This window comes from Nicrophorus vespilloides, unplaced genomic scaffold, assembly GCF_001412225.1.
Source record: "Nicrophorus vespilloides isolate i.1.1-1 unplaced genomic scaffold, Nicve_v1.0, whole genome shotgun sequence".
Classification (NCBI taxonomy): domain Eukaryota; kingdom Metazoa; phylum Arthropoda; class Insecta; order Coleoptera; family Silphidae; genus Nicrophorus; species Nicrophorus vespilloides.
Genome location: NW_017096779.1, coordinates 29,542 through 49,033, shown reverse-complemented (window position 1 = coordinate 49,033; position 19,492 = coordinate 29,542). Strand labels below are relative to the sequence as shown.

The 19,492-nt window shown below is 38.3% G+C and overlaps 5 protein-coding genes and 1 pseudogene across 7 annotated transcripts; 4 read left to right on the top strand and 2 right to left on the bottom strand.

Annotated features, from left to right (window-relative positions):
- The first annotated feature begins 269 nt into the window (after window positions 1-269).
- Window positions 270-1,004, top strand: LOC108558157 (E3 ubiquitin-protein ligase RNF12-B-like). The gene is made up of 2 exons (XM_017914977.1): window positions 270-281; window positions 435-1,004. Exons 1-2 carry the CDS (start codon window positions 270-272, stop codon window positions 927-929), a joined length of 507 nt encoding a protein of 168 aa, XP_017770466.1. The 3' UTR covers window positions 930-1,004.
- A 1,072-nt stretch (window positions 1,005-2,076) lies between these two features.
- Window positions 2,077-4,539, bottom strand: LOC108558156. The gene is made up of 6 exons (XM_017914976.1): window positions 4,525-4,539; window positions 4,251-4,458; window positions 3,880-4,193; window positions 3,788-3,825; window positions 3,720-3,732; window positions 2,077-3,663 (listed from the first exon to the last, which is right to left on the bottom strand). The coding sequence occupies exons 1-6, from the start codon at window positions 4,537-4,539 to the stop codon at window positions 2,491-2,493; spliced, it is 1,761 nt and encodes a 586-aa protein (XP_017770465.1). The 3' UTR covers window positions 2,077-2,490.
- A 482-nt stretch (window positions 4,540-5,021) lies between these two features.
- LOC108558171 (serine/threonine-protein kinase RIO1) lies at window positions 5,022-6,770 on the top strand. 2 transcript variants are annotated; one of them, XM_017914997.1, is made up of 3 exons: window positions 5,225-5,305; window positions 5,367-6,264; window positions 6,327-6,769. In XM_017914997.1, exons 2-3 carry the CDS (start codon window positions 5,419-5,421, stop codon window positions 6,717-6,719), a joined length of 1,239 nt encoding a protein of 412 aa, XP_017770486.1. In that variant the 5' UTR covers window positions 5,225-5,305; window positions 5,367-5,418; the 3' UTR covers window positions 6,720-6,769. The 2 variants fall into 2 exon arrangements, with proteins under 2 accessions (XP_017770485.1, XP_017770486.1); XM_017914996.1 differs by having other exon boundaries at window positions 5,022-6,264; window positions 6,327-6,770.
- A 6,097-nt stretch (window positions 6,771-12,867) lies between these two features.
- Window positions 12,868-16,036, top strand: LOC108558158 (helix-loop-helix protein 1). 2 transcript variants are annotated; one of them, XM_017914980.1, is made up of 3 exons: window positions 12,868-13,130; window positions 14,870-14,981; window positions 15,569-16,036. In XM_017914980.1, exons 2-3 carry the CDS (start codon window positions 14,902-14,904, stop codon window positions 15,813-15,815), a joined length of 327 nt encoding a protein of 108 aa, XP_017770469.1. In that variant the 5' UTR covers window positions 12,868-13,130; window positions 14,870-14,901; the 3' UTR covers window positions 15,816-16,036. The 2 variants fall into 2 exon arrangements, with proteins under 2 accessions (XP_017770469.1, XP_017770467.1); XM_017914978.1 differs by having other exon boundaries at window positions 14,867-14,981.
- A 42-nt stretch (window positions 16,037-16,078) lies between these two features.
- Window positions 16,079-17,832, top strand: LOC108558170 (annotated as a pseudogene).
- Window positions 17,818-19,435, bottom strand: LOC108558169 (protein fuzzy homolog). The gene is made up of 5 exons (XM_017914995.1): window positions 19,208-19,435; window positions 19,028-19,149; window positions 18,825-18,972; window positions 18,633-18,761; window positions 17,818-18,576 (listed from the first exon to the last, which is right to left on the bottom strand). Exons 1-5 carry the CDS (start codon window positions 19,283-19,285, stop codon window positions 17,842-17,844), a joined length of 1,212 nt encoding a protein of 403 aa, XP_017770484.1. The 5' UTR covers window positions 19,286-19,435; the 3' UTR covers window positions 17,818-17,841.
- Window positions 19,436-19,492: the final 57 nt, after the last annotated feature.

Genomic DNA, 19,492 nt, shown 5'->3' with positions numbered 1-19,492 from the left:
TTTTGAAAGTTTACGTGTGTGTGATGGAGATAGTTGCTGATGGATGGAAAGAAAGATAGAAAGAAATTGGATTATGACCGGAAGTGGGTATTCCGTTGTCGAAAAATCGGCGAAGAGACGTTCGCGTCCGATGCATGAAGATCTTAGGTGGCTTAGTGGGGTGACGGTGAAAGTCGTATCGAGTATAAATACGTCGTGGTGCGATCCAGTAGGCATCAGTTAGTTTTTAACACTAATCCTCGAGTCACCTCATCTCATACTCAGCCACAATGAAAGCTTTCGTAAGTAGAGTTAATCCGTTGGATTCGCTCAAATTCGAATCGTGCAATTAGCTCATTTTGATTGGTTTCTATTGCGATCAGTTTAAATGAAAATCGAGTTGCATTTGAATTTGTCGTCGCAATGTTTTTGATTGTCACTTACTTGTTTTGCAGATCGCAGTAGTCGCTGTTTGTTTGCTGTCCTCAGCAACCGTCTCCAAGGCTGGATACCTTGGAGGCGGCGGCTACGGTGGAGGTGACGAGCACTCGTACGGGGGAGGCAGCGACGGCGGTGGCGAGCACGGGGGCCACGTGGTCTCGCAAACTGTGGAGATCACGAAACCGGTGGCGGTGCCGGTGTACCAGCACGTGGGTGTACCAATTCCTCACTCCGTGCCTGTGCCGGTACCGAAGCCGGTCGCCGTACCCGTGCCCCAGCCGTACCCCGTCCACATCCATGTGCCACAGCCCGTCGCCGTACCCGTCATCAAGACCATCACCATTCCCGTTGAGAAGCCGGTGCCTTACATCGTAGAGAAGTCCGTTCCATATCCAGTCGAGAAACCAGTTCCCGTTCACGTTGAGAAGCACGTCCAGATCCCAGTCCCGAAACCAATTCCCGTCCAGGTACCAGTCTACAAGATCATCTACCATCACAGCAAGCACTAAAAACCCCACTAGTCGTTGGGGCGAATGGTGACGCGCCACCCAAAAAACAAAAACCAAATCATCCATCACACTCATCATCCCACCACTAAAAAAAAAAAAAAACACAACTTGTTATTACTTTTTTACAGCCTACTTGTTAATGTTATTAATGTTATTGATTTTTTTTTTGTTAAAGCTTATTGTTTTTGTTATAAAATAAATCTATTTAATTTAATACACTCTCAAACAATTTTATTCACCCTCAATAATCCTACAAAATTAACTACACATCTAATACAATCAAATTATGGTTAAGAACTCATTACGAAAGCTAAATATGATGTTTTTTTTTATTATAATTTAATCATAAAGTATAATAATGCAATAAAATTGTTACACACATTACAAAAGTTAAATTACAGTTTTTCTCAACTTTCGGTTTTATTGCGCCTTTCTAACGGCAATCCCGATGAATTTTTTAATTTTGGTAAAAACGTAGGACAGAAAAAGGCCAGCTGCTGCCGTTGCAGCGGCTAATGGAATCGGAAGATTGGTCTTCGGACTTTCGTTGCGAGAGGAAATCTAAGAGAAACGGACGCGAAGAAAGTGAAAGAGGAAAGCAGGAAATTTACGAACTAATCATTCGTCTCTCGTTGCCTCTTTACTTTTGTTTGTTCTGTTTTTGTTGTTTGATTGTTTGCTTATTATTATTCATATTCATCTGTCATTTCCATTTATCTAATGCATCATATTTTGAAAAACACTTATTTTCTATGTATACATTCGTTTAAGTTTTAGTCGATTGGTTTAGAATGGCTTATGTAAATTTACTTCTTAAGTAAGTTTGTTTTTGTTTCCATCCAATACCATGGCAACGTCTTCTAATATGACTTGACTACAGTTACTTTGTTAGCCCTTGTTAATTAAACTTACAGTTGCCATGTAACATGAAATTGACAGATTGACGTTACAATTGTTGCGTAATCTATTTGCTATCAGAGACATCTCATGAACTTAATTATATATGTATAATTAAGAAAGTAATGTAATTGTATGTGAGATCTAGTTACGAGTTTTAATCTTATGCTTCGATGAATATAGTTGTTTTTTTTAATTTCGTTTAGGGAAGTAAATTAGAGTGGAAAAAAAAACATGACAAAGTGTGGAAGATGATCATCTCGTCCGTGGATAAGATTGTAACGGATCCTCAATCAGCGAGTGTCTTTTGTTATTAACGCTCCGTTGCAACCTAGATTCGTGCGGAGTGTACTACTCGCATGGTCTGATTCGAGTTCCACGGCGATGGACCAGAGAGAAAGAAATAGAAGAAAAGGTAACAATTTGCGCGAGAGGAACGAAACGCTCGGAATTTCAAAAGTAAAAGTAGAATCGGTTAATGCAGGAATGGAAGAAAGGCGAAATCCTATAATTAATATTAATAAAACGGACTCGAGCGCGGAGATTGCTGGGATCGCCTCTTCGACAGCAGATGCCAAGTGCACTGGCCGTGACTTACACGCATTCCATCCTATTTATTATTAATCGCGTGTCTCTCTATCTCTTCGTATTCGGACAAATCGTTCTATTGAAAGACGCTCTGCAGGAGACTCTTCTTTCGCAGATGAATGGGTTTGTAGGAATGCTGATAGACGCTCGCCAACCTCCAATGATCCGGGTAATCTTCGCGTCTATCCTTCTTCAGGCTGAACGGAGCGTTCAGACTCTTAATGGTGTACGACCTTTTTCCGTAAGGCTCCTTCTGTTTGGGCACCTTCACGTAGATCTGCGAACCCTCCGAGCTCCTCGTATTTGGAGTACCCGCTTTAAAGGCCATCTTGTACTCCTCCTTGGGTCTTCTAGGTACAGGCAGATCTTTAAGCTCGCACGCCACGCACAGCCTATTCATGCAGCACTTCTTGTCACCTAAAATCTCCTGCTCCTTCCTCGTCACCGGAGTGGTTTTGGGCCGCTCGAACAGCGGCTCTGCATTCCCAGAAATCTCCTCCGCTTGTCCCGTCTTCGGCGTGTGAACCATGGAGAAGACTGCCGGCGCTTGCGATCCGTTCGAACCATCTATATGTTTGGGCCGTCGCGGCTCGTCTCCGGGATTCGCCGGACTCATATCCCAGCGTATCGCCAGATCGATTGGTCTAACCTTGTTCTGCTTGATGAACCTCCACTTCTTATCGAACAGATTAACGCTCTCCACCTCGCTAGCCTCCGTGCTCGACGTCTTCGGTCTGAACACCTTCATCTTGGTGCATCTATTCGGAGCGTATCCGCTGTGCGGTTTATACCCTACAGCTGCCGCATAGTTCTTCCCCTTGATAGCTAATCCGGGATGCTTGTCCGGATGTTCCATCTGCATCTTCCTGAAGTAATAGTTGGGCACCGTGTCCGGGAGCGGCTCGTGCTCCAGATTCACTTTGTGCAACTCCCGGGCCAACTCGAAGTTCGTGGCCGCCTCCAGGTACACCTTATCCAGTTTCGGCATCTCCCTGATCACTTCCTTATCTTCCGATCCGATAGTACTTCCGAAGCACTCCCTGTAAACCGGAAAACCTCTTCCGGAAGTCTTATCCTCGTCGCACCTCCTCAGGCTCTGCTGCAATCCGTAGTGGCTTTCCAAGCGATGCCGCTCGTCCGTCAAAGCCCCAGGAATGTAGCTAAGATCCTTGCAGCATTCAAAAATACAAACAAATTCAGAATACAGATTAATACAACAAATCCAACTTTGTATCCCAACACAAAAACACTAAATAAACAATAGTTACAAATATTTCTAAAGCAATCACTCTATATGCAAATAACATAATTAGCATTACTTACATTGCAAGCATTTTGTGTAATGATAAACTTATAATTTAAATGAAAAATACTAGGGGGATTTATCGTGGATGGGACAACGGGGCGGTTTCTAAAAAAACAACGATTCAATTAAACAAACATAAATAATTTGAAGAAAACCTACGTCTTTCAGTGGAACCTGCTCGTCTTGCATGGACGCTAACTCGTCGACGATCTTTTCGAGTTGCTCCTCGTTGCTTTTCCTAGTTTCAGCCTTTTGCGCCTTGCATTTGGCCAGACACATGCAGCACAGACCGCAACATCCGCAATCCTTTTCACTTCTATGTTCCTCCTTCACCGAATCACCGGATACGCTGATCGCGTCTCCTCCATCGAATCCCTTATGCTTCCGCGCGTAATCCTTCTTCTTCTCGTACTGCTTAACGCGATACCTGTAGCTGTCCACGTGGATCTTGTTGGGAGCGCTCAATTGGTTTGCTTCAATAACAAAACAAATCAATAACAAATTTCACTGGGAATCATCATCATTCATACCTATTTCTCTGGTGATCTTCTTGGGAAGATTCCAAGTGTTCACATAATTGCCCCATGGATTATCCTGCGATCGCGGTATACCAGGCAGAAGATGTCCTCGATCGTTCGAAACGACGACGGTCTTTCCGGCTCTCGGGATCGGCGCATCCGGATACCACTTTGGCACCTGCCAATTCCTCAACCTCTTCGGCTCGAATTCATCGACAAACTATAAAATAATAGAATAAATTAATTAATTTCAATTATAATTAATATATAAATTCCATTTAGCTGCGTCCTTTCGACGCATTACGCCAATCGCAATATGTATTGTAGTGGAAAGTTTAGAGGATAGGTGGAGTACGAATCGGGGTCCCGGCGATTCTGCGAAAGATGTTGGGGGGACCTCGGAATGGTTGTTAGTGATGATTGGCTGTTATTTTATAAGGAAGTATCCGTGGTCAATACAAAATTGGCTAAAGTCTTAAAAATTTCAGGACGATTTTCCGCTAAAAGAGAGTTTATGGAAGTTGGCAACCGTATGTTCATAGAAGAGATGGTGGACAGTAGATGCTGCGTTGTTTGTACATCCAAACAGGACGTGGTTGACTGTTCCTGTCTCTCTACAGGAGCAGAGATCGGTGTTGGCGAGTCCAAAAAAATTTATGTTAAAATAATTTGAAGAAACACTCCGTGTATATAATCTAAGAAATCACCCTGTATTTAGAAATCACTAAACATCAGGTATGCCAACCTCGAAAACTTGACAAAAACATTGGCAATAACCTAACATTATAAAAAACGTCAGAAGCGCGTGCACGTTTCTAATTTTGACGAAGACATGCTTTGATATTGTTACAAGATGAGTCCCACTTTAACTGATCAGGAATTGTACTGCGACGCAGAAGAAGTACAAGAAGCTGTTGGAAAATTGGAAATTAACGAGAAAACAGAAAGCAAAAGTTTTGATGAAAAAGATGATTACTATGAAGATGATTGGGACGACGATGATGATGATGATGACGACGATTACTATGAGGGTTGTAATAGTAACAGTAGCAATAGACAACCGGCAGGTAATCAAAGTAAGCTAAACAGTTATCAGCCAAACGATAAGCTCTTTGCGAAACATTCTAGTAAGATCAATTTGGATAAGTATATACTGCCCAAGAACGCTGCAAACGTTTTAATGCAAAGTGATAAGAGGATGGACAATGAGAGGATCAGGATAAAAGATAAGCATGATAGGGCCACAGCTGAGCAGGTTATGGATCCAAAGACTAGGATGATTCTGTTCAAATTGATAAACAAGAACTTGATCACAGAGGTGAACGGATGCATTTCCACTGGCAAAGAGGCCAACGTTTATCATGCAACGTCAAAGGATGGGGATCAGTACGCCGTTAAGGTCTTCAAGACATCCATATTGGTGTTCAAAGATCGCGATAAGTATGTGTCTGGAGAGTTCAGATTTCGACACGGGTATTGCCGACATAACCCGAGGAAGATGGTGAAGACGTGGGCCGAGAAGGAGATGCGTAACTTGGAGAGGATGCACAGTAACGGTCTGAATGTACCGAAACCGATTATACTGAGATCTCACGTACTGCTGATGGGATTCATCGGTAAGGAAGGATGGCCGGCGCCCAAACTCAAGGACGTCGACTTGTCGCAGTCGAAGGCGAGACAGGTGTACAGGGACGTCATCACGGCGATGTGGAAGATGTACAACCTCTGCAAACTAGTCCACGCCGATTTGTCTGAATTCAATATGCTTTACATGTGCGGCGAGCTGTACATCATCGATGTCAGTCAATCCGTCGAACACGATCATCCGCACGCTCTGGAATTCTTGAGGAAGGATTGCGCGAACATCACCGATTTCTTCCGAAAACACGAAGTCGCATGTTTATCCATCAAAGAGCTCTTCGATTTCATCACCGATCCCACGATTACGTCGGAGAACATGGACAGATGTTTGGACGCGCTCAGCGAGAACACCGCGGGCAGATCAGATCTAACGCATCAGCAGCAAGTACGGCGAATAAAATCTACCTCAGAATCATCATAAAAACCTAACCAATTGAATCATTTCAGATTGAAGAGGAGGTGTTCAAAAACTCTTACATCCCCAAAAGGTTGACGGAAGTCCTCGACGTTGAAAGGGACATCAACAAAGCGAAAGCCGGTGAAAATGATCTGATTTACAAGACGTTAATCGGATTGAAATCGGACTTGAGCGGCACCAGCAATAAACCCGAGGTCCTGGAGGACGAAGATGAACAGGAAGGTGACGAAGAGGAGGTGGATGAGGACGAAGAAGATGACGAAGAATCAAGCAAATTCGTGGACAGCTCCAGGCCCAAGGACGAATCGTTGGAGGACAAGAAAGCGCGCAAAAAGGCTGTCAAAGAGGCGCAAGCCGAGAAGCGTAAAGTTAAGGTCAAAAAGCACGTGAAGAAGAGGAAAGAGAGGATGGCAAAGAAATAATGAATATTACAACTAATATATATTAAGAAAAATTGTCCACTTTTATATTTAATAAAAAGTAATTTTATCCATTTGTTAAAACAAATTCTTTCCTTGTCCTAACCAATTCCTAAATTTACTTTTGTATTTTACAAAAAGAGAAACAATCATTTTATGGTTTAATTTTTAGAGCAGAAAAATTGAAAAGATGCAAGGATCATCACTCCGTTTATAGGCAACCAACTGCGCAAATCTAATCCCAATTCAATATTTGTCATTGAAAAGGGGTTGTCCGAGTGAAGCATATTCTCGGGCGAGGAAAGGGGGAACGGTCGAGGGCTCGTCTCGTTACCAGTTAATCCGGGGGTGTAAATTTAATTGTCCGGACGCGTCGCATCCCGCCGCGTACATGGTTTAAATGTCTGATTTATAGCGAGGATTAAGGAGACACGGCCCCCTCGCACTCATCAAACAAAAAAAAAATGAAAATGAAAGAAATCGTGGGGGAACGGTGATGGCACAACAAACAGGTGGCGTTGGAAAGTAATCCATATACGAGGGACATACACAATTAGCACGCTGCATTAAAAAAACGAATGCGAAATAGAAACAAATGACAATTGAGTTATAACAAAAGTTAACTATGCTATAATCAACTATATAACTATATATCAACTATAACTATAATCAACAATAATAAAGATTAACAAGAAATTGATCATGGATATTAATAAAAATCTGAGATAATATAATGTTCTGTAATGGGTTTCTAACAACTGGATTTATGGCTTCATAAATACGTAACGATTATGATGATGTTGTCTGTACGGTAGTATTATTATTAGGTAAAATTGCTTTGGCTGCGGCTCGCGTGACCTGTCCTCCCGTGTTAACGGCGAAGGACGGGGATGATCATGACGGTAATATTCGGTTTCGGCCGGTGCACGGTTACGCAAAATGAAATCGTCATTCAATAAATTCGAGTCCGTCGGCGATTTTCGTGGCTCCACGGGAATGGAAAATGCACAATCGATGCACAACTGATGCCGTGCTTCGTACCAATTGTTGCAAAGCTATTTCCGATGGACGAAACGAAACGAAAAACATAAAGAATGCACATAAATTTGATTAAAAAAGGAAAAAACGCTGTTAATGCGATCCATTAGCATGGAACACATTTACTATTTTCAACAATCAAATTGTAAAAACACGACATGTGAAAATTTTGATACAAGCGAATTTCTTAAGAAAATTTGAACTGAGTTAAAACTGCAGAAAATAACAATTACACATTGAAAATGCATATTAAAGCTAAAACTACACGGAAATTTGATTGTTGGAAAGTTATTTGGTATACTTATAATATACTATTATATAATAAAGCGTCGATAAATTAATGTTTTGAGAATGTCAAAAGAATTTATAGAAAAACACAAATTATTGAAAATGAGAATTAAAGCTAAAACTGTAGGGTATAATTATAGTCTAATAATAGTTGTGCGAAACTTGTGGTATTTTCGTAATTTTCCATCAAAGTTGAAATATCAAAATTTTGATTTTCGAAAAATCAATGTTTTTACATTCCATTAAATTTCACAATAATTACAACAAAATATGAACAAATCACTGAATATACATGTAAAGCTGCAAACACAGAGAATAATTTGATTATAATGGTATTTATGTGAGACTTTTGGTATTTTTGTAATTTGCCGACAATTTTGAAGTAATGAGATTTCTCAGCATCTTTTCATTTGATCGAATTGATCGAAAACTTGCCAAAAAAAACTTACAATATAGTATGTAAATAAGAGCTAAAACTATTTTTTCTGTAAAAATTGAAGATTTTGTCAAATTTCTCCAAAAAATACAGTAAGTAAACAAATAATTAAAAGTACATATTAAAGCTAAAAGTGTAAGGAATAGTTTGAGTATAATAGCATATACATTAGACTTATAGTATTCTTGTAATTCACTTTTAAAATTAGTGAAAAAAAAAAGTAATTACTCAAACAATAATAAACTTACGATTAGTTGATGACTTCGCACCGTAGTTAATGATCAATTTTCCCTTTGGGGAATCGTTCTGCCGGCAAATGCAATTCGGGAGTTTACAACTTAAGCGGCGTGTAATGGTAATATCCCGATGGGCGCAATTGAATTTCGGACCCCAGAAAACTTTTTCACTTTGTTAGTAGGCTGCACCGGTGCGCCGCTACCCTCCACAACACCCTTCACCCTCAATCGACTCAAGGGCACAAACACTTCTGCACTTGCTACAAACAGGACATGTGTTTGTTTGCACTAGCGAAAATCCTAATCCGTGTCATTTATCAAGTGGACTTTGGGGGCGATTGGGCTTAAACACGGAGATCTCTGTCTCTGTACTTCATGATTAATTGCATCGTTACAACGGACACATAAAAAATAAATATATATATTTTGACTTCGGCCTAATCTCATCCAAACACATGTCATACAACATACATGATGGAGAGAGAATAAAAAAAAACTTACGTAATACTTTTGTAAATGTAAATTAGTGAAAATAAAAAAATATTAGCAAATAATTTGTGTTTTTCTACTATAAATATTTTAGTTTTAGTAATGAAAGTGACAGATCAAACTGTTATAACTAATTTATTAACTACTAAAGTTCTGATACTAATTAGTACTAATTAAGAGTATACGTTTCGTGTTTGTTATTCGAAAACTCTGAAATCACTTTAAGAATTTACGCACTTATGAATGAAATGAAATTATGATAAAAAAAATAATTAATTTACCCCTTTCCCATGAATGGTAAATCACTTGGAGCCAAAAGCAAGAGTAGTGAAACGTCGTCGTCGCGACTGCACCGTTCTCCCTTCCGAGACGCAAAACAAAACAAAAACGAAACAAAGGACGAACTGAAAGGGCACAAATCAAAGCGTGCGTGGGTGGTTCCGCTGCGACGTCATTCTGTTCGACTCTTTTGACTGTGTCGTATACATTTTTTTTTCTTTTTTTACATATGTGTATTCGCTTGTTTTGCGGTGGGGCGGTCGGAGGCGGCTGCGGTCGGCCGCGAGCTCCTCTTCCTCTTTCGTCCTTGCTGAATGGATGAAAGGAGACGCTTGATTGATTACATACAGGAAGGGTTGACACGCACGCACGGTTTGCGCAAATTGCAAACACACGCGCAAATCGGTATTGAAAGAATGAAGAAAAAGCAATCAAAACCATACGCAAACAAAAACCAAAACAAAAAAAACAACCGCATATAATTTTATGATCTGTCATTTTCATAAAAAAATAATCATTTAAATGTACGTCAAACAAAATTGAAATTAATGACTTTATATTAATTATAATTAGTATAAAATGTATCAATTACCTCGATCAATTATCTTCATCCCATTGTTAATTAACATCTGGATTTTGAACACAAATTCATTGACAAGTTTACATTCACAATATTAACTGTTATCAACACAAACACGAATTATTCCCCCAAAACAAAATAACTTTATTGTTGCAATTGAATTAGTTGAATTGATAAAAATAATCGTCAATAAACGTCAAATAAAATTTAAATGAATGATTTTATATTAATTATAATTAGTATAATATGTAACAATTACTTCGATCAATTATCTTCATCCCATTGTTAATTTACATCTGGATTTTAACACAAATTCAGTGACAAGTTTCAATTAACGAAATAAACTGTTAACAACACAAACACGAATTATTCCCCCAAAACAAAATAACGTTATTGTTGCACTTGAATTAGTTGGTAATAATGAAAACAATCGTGAATAAACGTCAAATAAAATTTAAATGAATGATTTTATATTAATTATAATTAGTATAAAATGTAACAATTACCTCAATCAATTATCTTCATCCCATTGTTAATTAACATCTGGATTTTAACACAAATTCATTGACAAGTTTCAATTTACGAAATAAACTGTTACCAAAACAAACACGAATTATTCCCCCAAAACAAAATAACGTTATTGTTGCACTTGAATTAGTTGGTATTAATGAAAACAATCGTGAATAAACGTCAAATAAAATTTAAATTAATGATTTTATATTAATTATAATTAGTATAAGATGTATCAATTACCTCGATCAATTATCTTCATCCCATTGTTAATTAACATCTGGATTTTGAACACAAATTCATTGACAAGTTTCAATTTACGAAATAAACTGTTAACAACACAAACACAAATTATTCCCCCAAAACAAAATAACGTTATTGTTGCATTTGAATTAGTTGGTAATAATGAAAACAATAGTGAATAAACGTCAAATAAAATTTAAATTAATGATTTTATATTAATTATAATTAGTATAAGATGTATCAATTACCTCGATCAATTATCTTCATCCCATTATTGTTAATTAACATCTGGATTTTAACACAAATTCATTGACAAGTTTCAATTTACGAAATAAACTGTTAAGAACACAAACACGAATTATTCCCCCAAAACAAAATAACTTTATTGTTGCACTTCAATTAGTTGGTAATAATGAAAACAATCGTGAATAAACGTCAAATAAAATTTAAATTAATGATTTTATATTAATTAGTATAAGATGTATCAATTATTCATCTCATTGTTAATTAACATCTGGATTTTAACACAAATTCATTGACAAGTTTAAATTCACAAAAATTAATTATTCCCCATAACGAAATAATTTTACTTCCGCCTTTCAATCAGTTGGTAATATTAACAAAAAGAATGAATCGTTTACCTAATTACCAACCTCTCAATTTAATTAAAAATTATCACTAGATTTGTGAAATCGACTGAATTTACTGAAAATAGACATATTAATAAAATTCCAATGTTTACCAAACATCTATCGTTAACTTCGAGATTTTAAACCTAAATTAATTGATATATAAATGTTGTATAGAATTTCATTCATAAGTTTTAATTCACAGTTCGAAAACATAAAAAAAAATGTTTCCCCTAAAAAAAATAAAGAAAACAATTGTATTCTTGGTAAATGAAACTTTGGAGTTGCCTCAATTTGCAAAGCAAACAAACAAATAGAAGAAATCGCGTGATCCGGAAAAATTACTTTACGCGAAAGCGAATTACGTAAGATTTGTGGCCGCGATTTAATAATGCATTCAACAAATTTCGCCAAATAAACTTCCTTCTGTTGGCATAATGATTTTGTTTACCATCGTTGACTTACAAAATTACCCAATAAAACATGAAAAAAAAAAGTTTTATAGATAATTTTCTTAATAAAACAGATTATTTAATTTGTAATTCAGAATTGGTAAGGAACTAACGAAATTTAACTTAAAGAGAAATAAGAAGCTGAATCAAAACGTTAACGATTTACGTTAATAAACACATTTATCTCTAAATGAACAACATGTAAATCATATAATTAGAATCTCAAATTTCAGTGTTAAAAGAATATCGTCAATAACGAAAGACTATCTTTGAATATAAAGTAAAGCAAATCTATTGATTAATCGTGCATGCATTTACCTGATTGCCGCTGTTGTAGTGCATAGACATGATGATTGAATACACAGTGAATTTCCACGGAACACGACTAAATCGAAGACAATTTACACTAAAACTAACTGATGGAAATTTTAGGAAAACGAAAAATTTCGGACTGTCATCGTCGACAATTTTGACACGAGCTTCCGTCAAAACGGGACAATCAAAATGGCCAGAAATCACGGCCCTTTGCGGCGCCTAGGAAACGTTTCCTTCCGCCATGGCAACGCACAAAATGCGTGCAAATTCACAGCATTCTCAGTATAGAAAAGAAAAAAATCAATGACACAGTAAAATTATTTTAGGTAAAATTTTGATCAATAATTGAAATAATAGAAATGGTACGTTTTTTTTCTACAGTATCATTGATTTTACATTTAATTAAATACAGTTTTTTTATAAATTATTTTTTCATTAAAGTAATCTAAATAGATTTGTTTCTTATTATTAGAATCTTTAAAATTTAATTACTAAAAAGGTAATTTAACGAATTTATACATAACGGATAAAAGGGATGAAACAAAGGCAATTAATCAATGAAGCAATTGCGCTTTTGTTTCCTCCTTGTTGTCTTTTGCATCTTATTTTTTTGTTTTTTATTTTGATGATGGGCGTGGCTGGAGATGGTAACAATGGTGATATCGATTAGGGGCCGGGTCCAGGGTGGCTGCAATCTGATCGCCCATTGGCTGCGAGACGAAATCAGTGCCTCCCATCGGTCCATGAGGAGGATGCTGGGCGCTGGCCCGGCGCCTCCCCCAAAAAATTGCCATCAGCAGCCGCCGCCGCTACCAGATAAGATCTAGTTAGTTGCTACCGTGACAACTGCACCGTCGGCACGGTGACACTTGTTGTTCAATTGTTTCTCAATGTTGAAGGACATCAGCAAAGGATCAAAGTAAGTGCAGCAATTTAATTGAAATATTCGTATTTTGAAAAAATCAAGTTCGTATGTTTTTATTAATTCTATTATTTTAATTGTAATCTATTTTTATAATAAATTTAAAATATCAATTTTTGTCTACTAAATCTTATAATAAATGTATGAAATTATATATAAAATAAACAATAAGACTTGAGAAGATTACATTATAAAATTTAATAAAGTTATAGAAACAAAAACTTTCATATAAAATTGAAAATGTTCATATTTTTACAACTCAAATAAACTTTGATACCTAATATAATACCTAACTTTATGCATCCCTTACAAAGAAGACCAGATGTTTCAAATTTTTGAATGTAATTAAAAAAAATAATGTTTACTTAAGATCTAATCCAAAACCAAATCATTTATGAATAAATTCTAATCAATACTCAATTTTTATTAAATTTGTTATTAGCCTAATTGCAAAAATCTATTTTTATTTTACTAACTTTAACCCTCAATTACTAATTTCTTAAGAAAACTATTTAATTCTTATTTCAAAATTAAAGTACTTTTTTGTATTTGTTAATACCTATTTCCTAAAAATCTATATTTCTTCAAATTTTTAATTATCATTTGCTTATATTTCTTTAAAACTAAAACTGTTTGAAATTGTTGAATGAGTGTAAATTCAAAATAATGTTTACTTAAGATCAATTCCAAAAATTAAACAATATGAGTTTAGTTACCATGACTACTTAATTATTTTTTTTATGCCGACACCCCCTTTACAGAATCAAACAATATACGGTTAGTTACCATGGTTACTTTTGATTAAATATCTATCTAGCAAATTTCGATAACAATAGAGTTACAAGTTATTATTCCATTTCTTATAAGATATTTTTTTTTTGGACAAAATAAGAAAGATACACTCAACCCTTTCTTTGCGCAATGTTTGTTTAGCAGAAAACGTCGAATGTAATCTAATTATCGCATTAGTTCGAAACGATCTCCTGGGAACGTCTTTACCAAATTTCCTATATTATTTTTCGTTCATTGGCTTATTTCGCTTGGGGGTGCGAATAAAATGAGAAATAACCGATAAATCACCGGGATTTCGCGTAAAAATGCATGAGAAAATCGTCACGCGACCATGAACACCCTTAATCATCATCGTCGGTCCCGCGGGATGCTCGGACCCAGGCAACAAAAAAAAGAAGTGGGAAACATAAAGTAAGAGGGTAAGCGCACGTGGCCTCGATCATCGCGCATCCCAATAATTCAATTAAAATTACATGCAATGGTAATCAACACCCTCCTCAATTACATCACCGAACACTGATCGAGTACGTAATCGCAATGAAGGCAAATCCATCCTGAAGACATGTTAATTTGCAAACTTATCAATTTAGTTATTACTTCTGGGTCACTTCTTCTGTAATTAATAAATACCAATTACTAATTAATATTTCATAAATTTATCAAGTAGTCATATCAACGGATAAGGAAACAAAAGCGAATGCAAGAATAAACAGGATCTTCGTTGCTATGAAAACATGTGGCGCGATGATGAATTTTTAAATTTTACGAGGCCACAAATCCAAAACCCATTCCGGCTTTATGCTTTTCCGATATGAAATATTTAAAACTCTCTCTCTACTTCGCTTGGAATTGCACATTTCCACCCTATTTGAAACTGCTTTATTCTGTTTTATCGCTTATTTGATTTTTTGGTTTTCTTCCATTCATTTGTTTTTTGACAGAAGGACTATCGTTTCGGCCTAGATGAAAGAATGCAATGAGCGGCCACGACAACAGAGACACTCTACATAACATCACGTCCTGCAGCAATTTAGTCTCATCTTCCACAAAGAAAAGGTTAGTTTTTCCCCACATGCAATTCCAATAAATTCAAGTCTTCTCGCACAAAACTTTCTTAAATTTATGATATTTGCTATTTTCAATATAATTCTAATGTAGAAATTTTCAATAAGTAATTTTTTATAATGTTTTTACAGTAATATCGTAAAATCCTCAGACGCATTGACGTAGACTGAATGAAAAAAGAAAGTAAATAAATGTAAGCAAATTTCGCAAAGTGTTCGACGTCGTTTGCGGGAATTTATCGCCTTCGTACGCAAATTTGTCATATTTACGACCTTAGGTGTACGCTTTCATGATTGACAATATACGAACAGATAACTTTAGTTTGGTTACAATTTGATGTTTGTAAATTGTCATTAGACATGTCCTAGGTATAATTTGACGTTTCCTATAATACGTACGTATGTCAAATTTGACATTTAACATTTCAATGTTTCTTTAATATTTCACATGTGACTAGATTTCATTATACTTTACTTAGATTAAATTTGCTAATTAAATTTCTATTATGTTAACTTGACTATTTGCCTACTGTAAAGTTAATTAGTAATTTGATTTTTAATTGGTGTTTTTTTTTGCAGAGAGAGGAGCGGCGAAATGGGTTCGTTGACAAGGGAGGAGAGACGGCGGAGGCGCCGGGCCACGCAAAAGTACCGCACAGCGCACGCAACTCGCGAGAGAATCCGCGTGGAGGCCTTCAACGTGGCCTTCGCAGAGCTGCGAAAGCTGCTGCCCACTCTGCCCCCGGACAAGAAGCTCTCCAAAATCGAGATCCTCCGATTGGCCATCTGCTACATAGCATACTTGAACCACGTCCTCGACGCCTAGGATACGAATCCTAGCCTGCATGTATGCAAGCATACATGCAGCGAAGCAAACCAGTTAACCAACCTCTATGTAACTCGTATATATAAATCTTTGTAAATAGTTTAATTGTTGTATATTTATTGTGAACGTAATAAACTCTCAAGATAAAACATGTTCTTAGTTTTCCTTTAATAATAATCAATATTTTCATATTCATGAATTCAAAAAATGATGAAATTAACTAGAAATTAGTCTTTTTTGCTTTAATTTTGCTAAAATTTTCCTTCAAATCACCTATTAGTTTAGAATTGTCAAAGTTCTATCACCCATGCAAGGACTAACGTTGCTGAACTTTTGTTACAGTCTTTAAACTTGAAATGTAATTAACGATAGTCATCAATTTTCTTGTAACTGTTGTACAAATTTAATGGTTCACGAGGATTACTCGTAGGCGGTTCGTCTGCAAATTCAATTAGCCCACTAAAGCGAGTAAATAGCCTGCAGTGTGCGTGTGCAGGTGTTCACAGGGACGTGCCTGGGTTTCGATCAGTTTAAGAGATTCGGAAGCTGTCCCCAGGGAAACGCGAGTGGTGGTGGAGGACGAGGAGGGGTGTGTGTGAGCGAGGTCGCAGATGCTACACCCGAGCCGCCCATCCAATTCGCGCATCCAGAGGGCCGCTGCCAGACGCGACCCCATCACCCATAAAACAAAAGCCACCCATCCAGACACCCGTCAAATTTGACAATTTTATCTTACATATCTCCATATATATCTCTATATATATATCTACATCAATCTTCTCTTCATTAGGGACGATGGTCTCATTGAGGTAGAATGATGTACACGTTCAAGAACGTGGTGAAGGTGAAGTATGGGAAGCCGATCATTCAGTTGACGTACAGGAGTGTCAGGATCATATCCTTCATAACGGCCATCCTCAACGTGCTGATAATGATCTACGTGTTCGAGCTGTTCAACGCGGCCATCGAGATCAGGACACGTCTCACCGACTTCATCTCGTTGCTGGAGGTCACGATCTACGGCCTTCCGACGCTGCTCTCGCTCTCGGCTCTGCTCACCTTCCCCATAAATCTGATCATCATCATAACCACCTTCAAGGTCTTCAGCAGCAAGAAAGCCGTCTGGGGTTACATGCTCTTCTCCGAACTCATCATGACCGGCATCGTGCTTCTCCTACTCATCGCGCTCATAGGATTAGCACTGTTCTACGGATACAAAACAGGTAATCTAAATACAATCGATGAGACAATAATGACGAAACGTTTGATCTTCGTGCAGATCCCACGTACTTCGATGACTTCTTGCATGCGATGAGCAATTACTCGACGGACGGCAACACGAAGAAGACCATCGATCGTCTTCAGGTGAATTTCATTCATCATTCATTAACCGCATCTGATTGTAGTAATTTCAAGGTGGAATTCCAATGCTGCGGTTCGCGCAACTACAGCGACTGGTATTACGTCGAGTGGTACGATTCCAATTTCATAAAGAAAACGTAAATACCAAAAATATTTTATATTTCACATTATTTATATATGTATTCTGCAGAAAGAAAGAAGTGATCGGGGAGACGCCTTTCAGCTGTTGCAGCATCAGATCAACGTATCCGTGCATCCACCATGGGATAGAGGAAGGCGCAGGGCCGTACTACTACACGAACGACGCCAACTTCAGCCTATCCGTGGCCGGATGCGTGTCCGTCGTCGAAGAGAAAAAAGTTAAGACCAGTTGGACCGTCGTCGGATACATTTCCGCGCTCTTCCTCATGGTGGTAAATTTTACATTATTTATACATAATTGTGATGATGTGCAATACTATCAATGTTTGCAGATTGTCTCGGCGATACCGCTGAGGTTGGTGCAGACGGCGCACGTGGATCGCGGCAAGTTCGATAAGGAGAGCCACATCTACACGGCTTGGCTGATTGGCTGCTACCAGGGCAGAGAAAGAGTCTTCGACACGCCCCCGGTACCGCCCTTCCCGCCCGAGCTCATGGAATGACCCACAACACAACTTCGCACTCACCAGCAGAACTGCTTCTCGGCCATGAAGACCTTCAGCGTGGCTCGAGTAAGAGACCTCATGACCATCGTTGGAACGTTCGCATTGTAAAGCACGCACAGCACGTTCCCGTGCTGCTTCAAAGCGTAGCACTTGTGATACTCGGAGCACCAGTACGTCTCCTTCACCACCGTCGACTCCACGTCCTCCCTCAAACTGAGCAGAACGTCGAGCACCGCCTGATAGTAGAACGTTCTCAGAATGTCCAAGCGGTGCGATCCGTTGACGATCCTCTTCGGTTGCGGATTTTTCGACATCATGTACTTTCTGCACTCGACGTTGATGAGCAGCACGCCCAGGATGCCGGCGTCCAACTGGATGGTCGCTGGGAAATTCCTCGGGTGGCATTGCACCGCTGAGCCGAGGATTTCCATCGTCGACTTGAAGCAGTAGGCGGCGGAGTTCTCGATCTCCTCCAGCTGTTGCTCTGGTCCGCACAGACAGCACACCTGAACGTCCGGTAGAAGGGAGCAGGTGACGAAGCGGAACGCCGCTTTAGGACTCTTGAACGGCAGAAAGACGGGTGTGTCTTTGGACGTGGTGCTCGATCCCTCGGCCGACGCAAGCAGTGATAGAAGTTTGATCTCGGTCGGGTGCAACGTCCACCAGCTATCCGTGGCCACCGCCAGCTTACCGTGTATCAGCACACAGCTGTACATCGAATCGATGCATTCCGTGAACGTGTCCAAAACGATCTACGAGTATGAATAAATATAAACAATTAAATTCGCTTTGCTGTTAGATGGATCACTTTTATCAGATGGTTCTCAGGTGTTAGTATCGTCTTGACCATGCCGCTTATACTTATTGTGGATTGATTTGTATTTGCATCTCCAAAATCCAAGCAGTCTAACAATCTATCAATCACTGGTGAGCACACCTACAACATGAAACAAGGTAAGTTTTCATACTCAATTGTGCATGTAATTGTGTGAAATGTTACCCGTAATTCACGTTTTAGTCTTTCAATGTTTCTCTGTGCAATGATCTCATCCATTCCAACGACCATGACCATTGCACTGCCCGCACACTCTATCACTTGTGTCAGAGCCTCAGTTGTGCATGCGCTTGCAATACCGATGAAAATCAAACTAAAACACAGAGCACCATCAATGAAAACAATCATTGAAACAGCTGCAAACCTACCTATCGTAGAGTTCCTTCCAAACCACAGTGTAATCATTCGTCACGGTGCTCAGCAATTCCATGCGTTGCGATTTGCTGAACATATGAACTCCATTCAAGGAGCCGATCAACGAAAAAGGTAGCTACAAGCACTGCAATTAATCAAATTGGTCATAAATGGGTTTTGTGCAGAGCACTTACGTTTTCCGTATTTCCCTTGCATCGCGTGAAAATTGGCAAACCTCCACCTGAGGTGAGGCACATCAATTGCACAGACATAGCGCAAAAATCTTTTAAAATATGTTTGTTTGTAAACACTATGCCAAGCGCAACAGGTACGTAAACATTATATTTTTTTTGACAGATTACGTACCAGTCGTACCAATAACAAATAACGAATCTAAATACGCGCCTCAATTTTAGGGGATTTCCCTAGCAATAAGTATATACTGTATATAAACTTTATTTTAATGAACATTTGATTTG

Excerpts from the sequence above, each read along its gene's own strand:
- LOC108558156 (XM_017914976.1), bottom strand. Across the intron at positions 4,194-4,250 it reads GAAGATCACCAGAGAAATAG|CAAACCAATTGAGCGCTCCC; the intron begins GTATGAATGATG and ends TTGTTATTGAAG. Across the intron at positions 3,826-3,879 it reads AGCAGGTTCCACTGAAAGAC|AAACCGCCCCGTTGTCCCAT; the intron begins GTAGGTTTTCTT and ends TTGTTTTTTTAG.
- LOC108558171 (XM_017914996.1), top strand. The coding sequence starts at position 5,092 with ATGAGTCCCACTTTAACTGATCAGGAATTGTACTGCGACGCAGAAGAA. Across the intron at positions 6,265-6,326 it reads ATCTAACGCATCAGCAGCAA|ATTGAAGAGGAGGTGTTCAA; the intron begins GTACGGCGAATA and ends GAATCATTTCAG.
- LOC108558158 (XM_017914980.1), top strand. The coding sequence starts at position 14,902 with ATGAGCGGCCACGACAACAGAGACACTCTACATAACATCACGTCCTGC. Across the intron at positions 14,982-15,568 it reads TCATCTTCCACAAAGAAAAG|AGAGAGGAGCGGCGAAATGG; the intron begins GTTAGTTTTTCC and ends TTTTTTTTGCAG.
- LOC108558169 (XM_017914995.1), bottom strand. The coding sequence starts at position 19,285 with ATGTCTGTGCAATTGATGTGCCTCACCTCAGGTGGAGGTTTGCCAATT. Across the intron at positions 19,150-19,207 it reads GCAAGGGAAATACGGAAAAC|CTACCTTTTTCGTTGATCGG; the intron begins GTAAGTGCTCTG and ends CAGTGCTTGTAG. Across the intron at positions 18,973-19,027 it reads TGGAAGGAACTCTACGATAG|TTTGATTTTCATCGGTATTG; the intron begins GTAGGTTTGCAG and ends TCTGTGTTTTAG.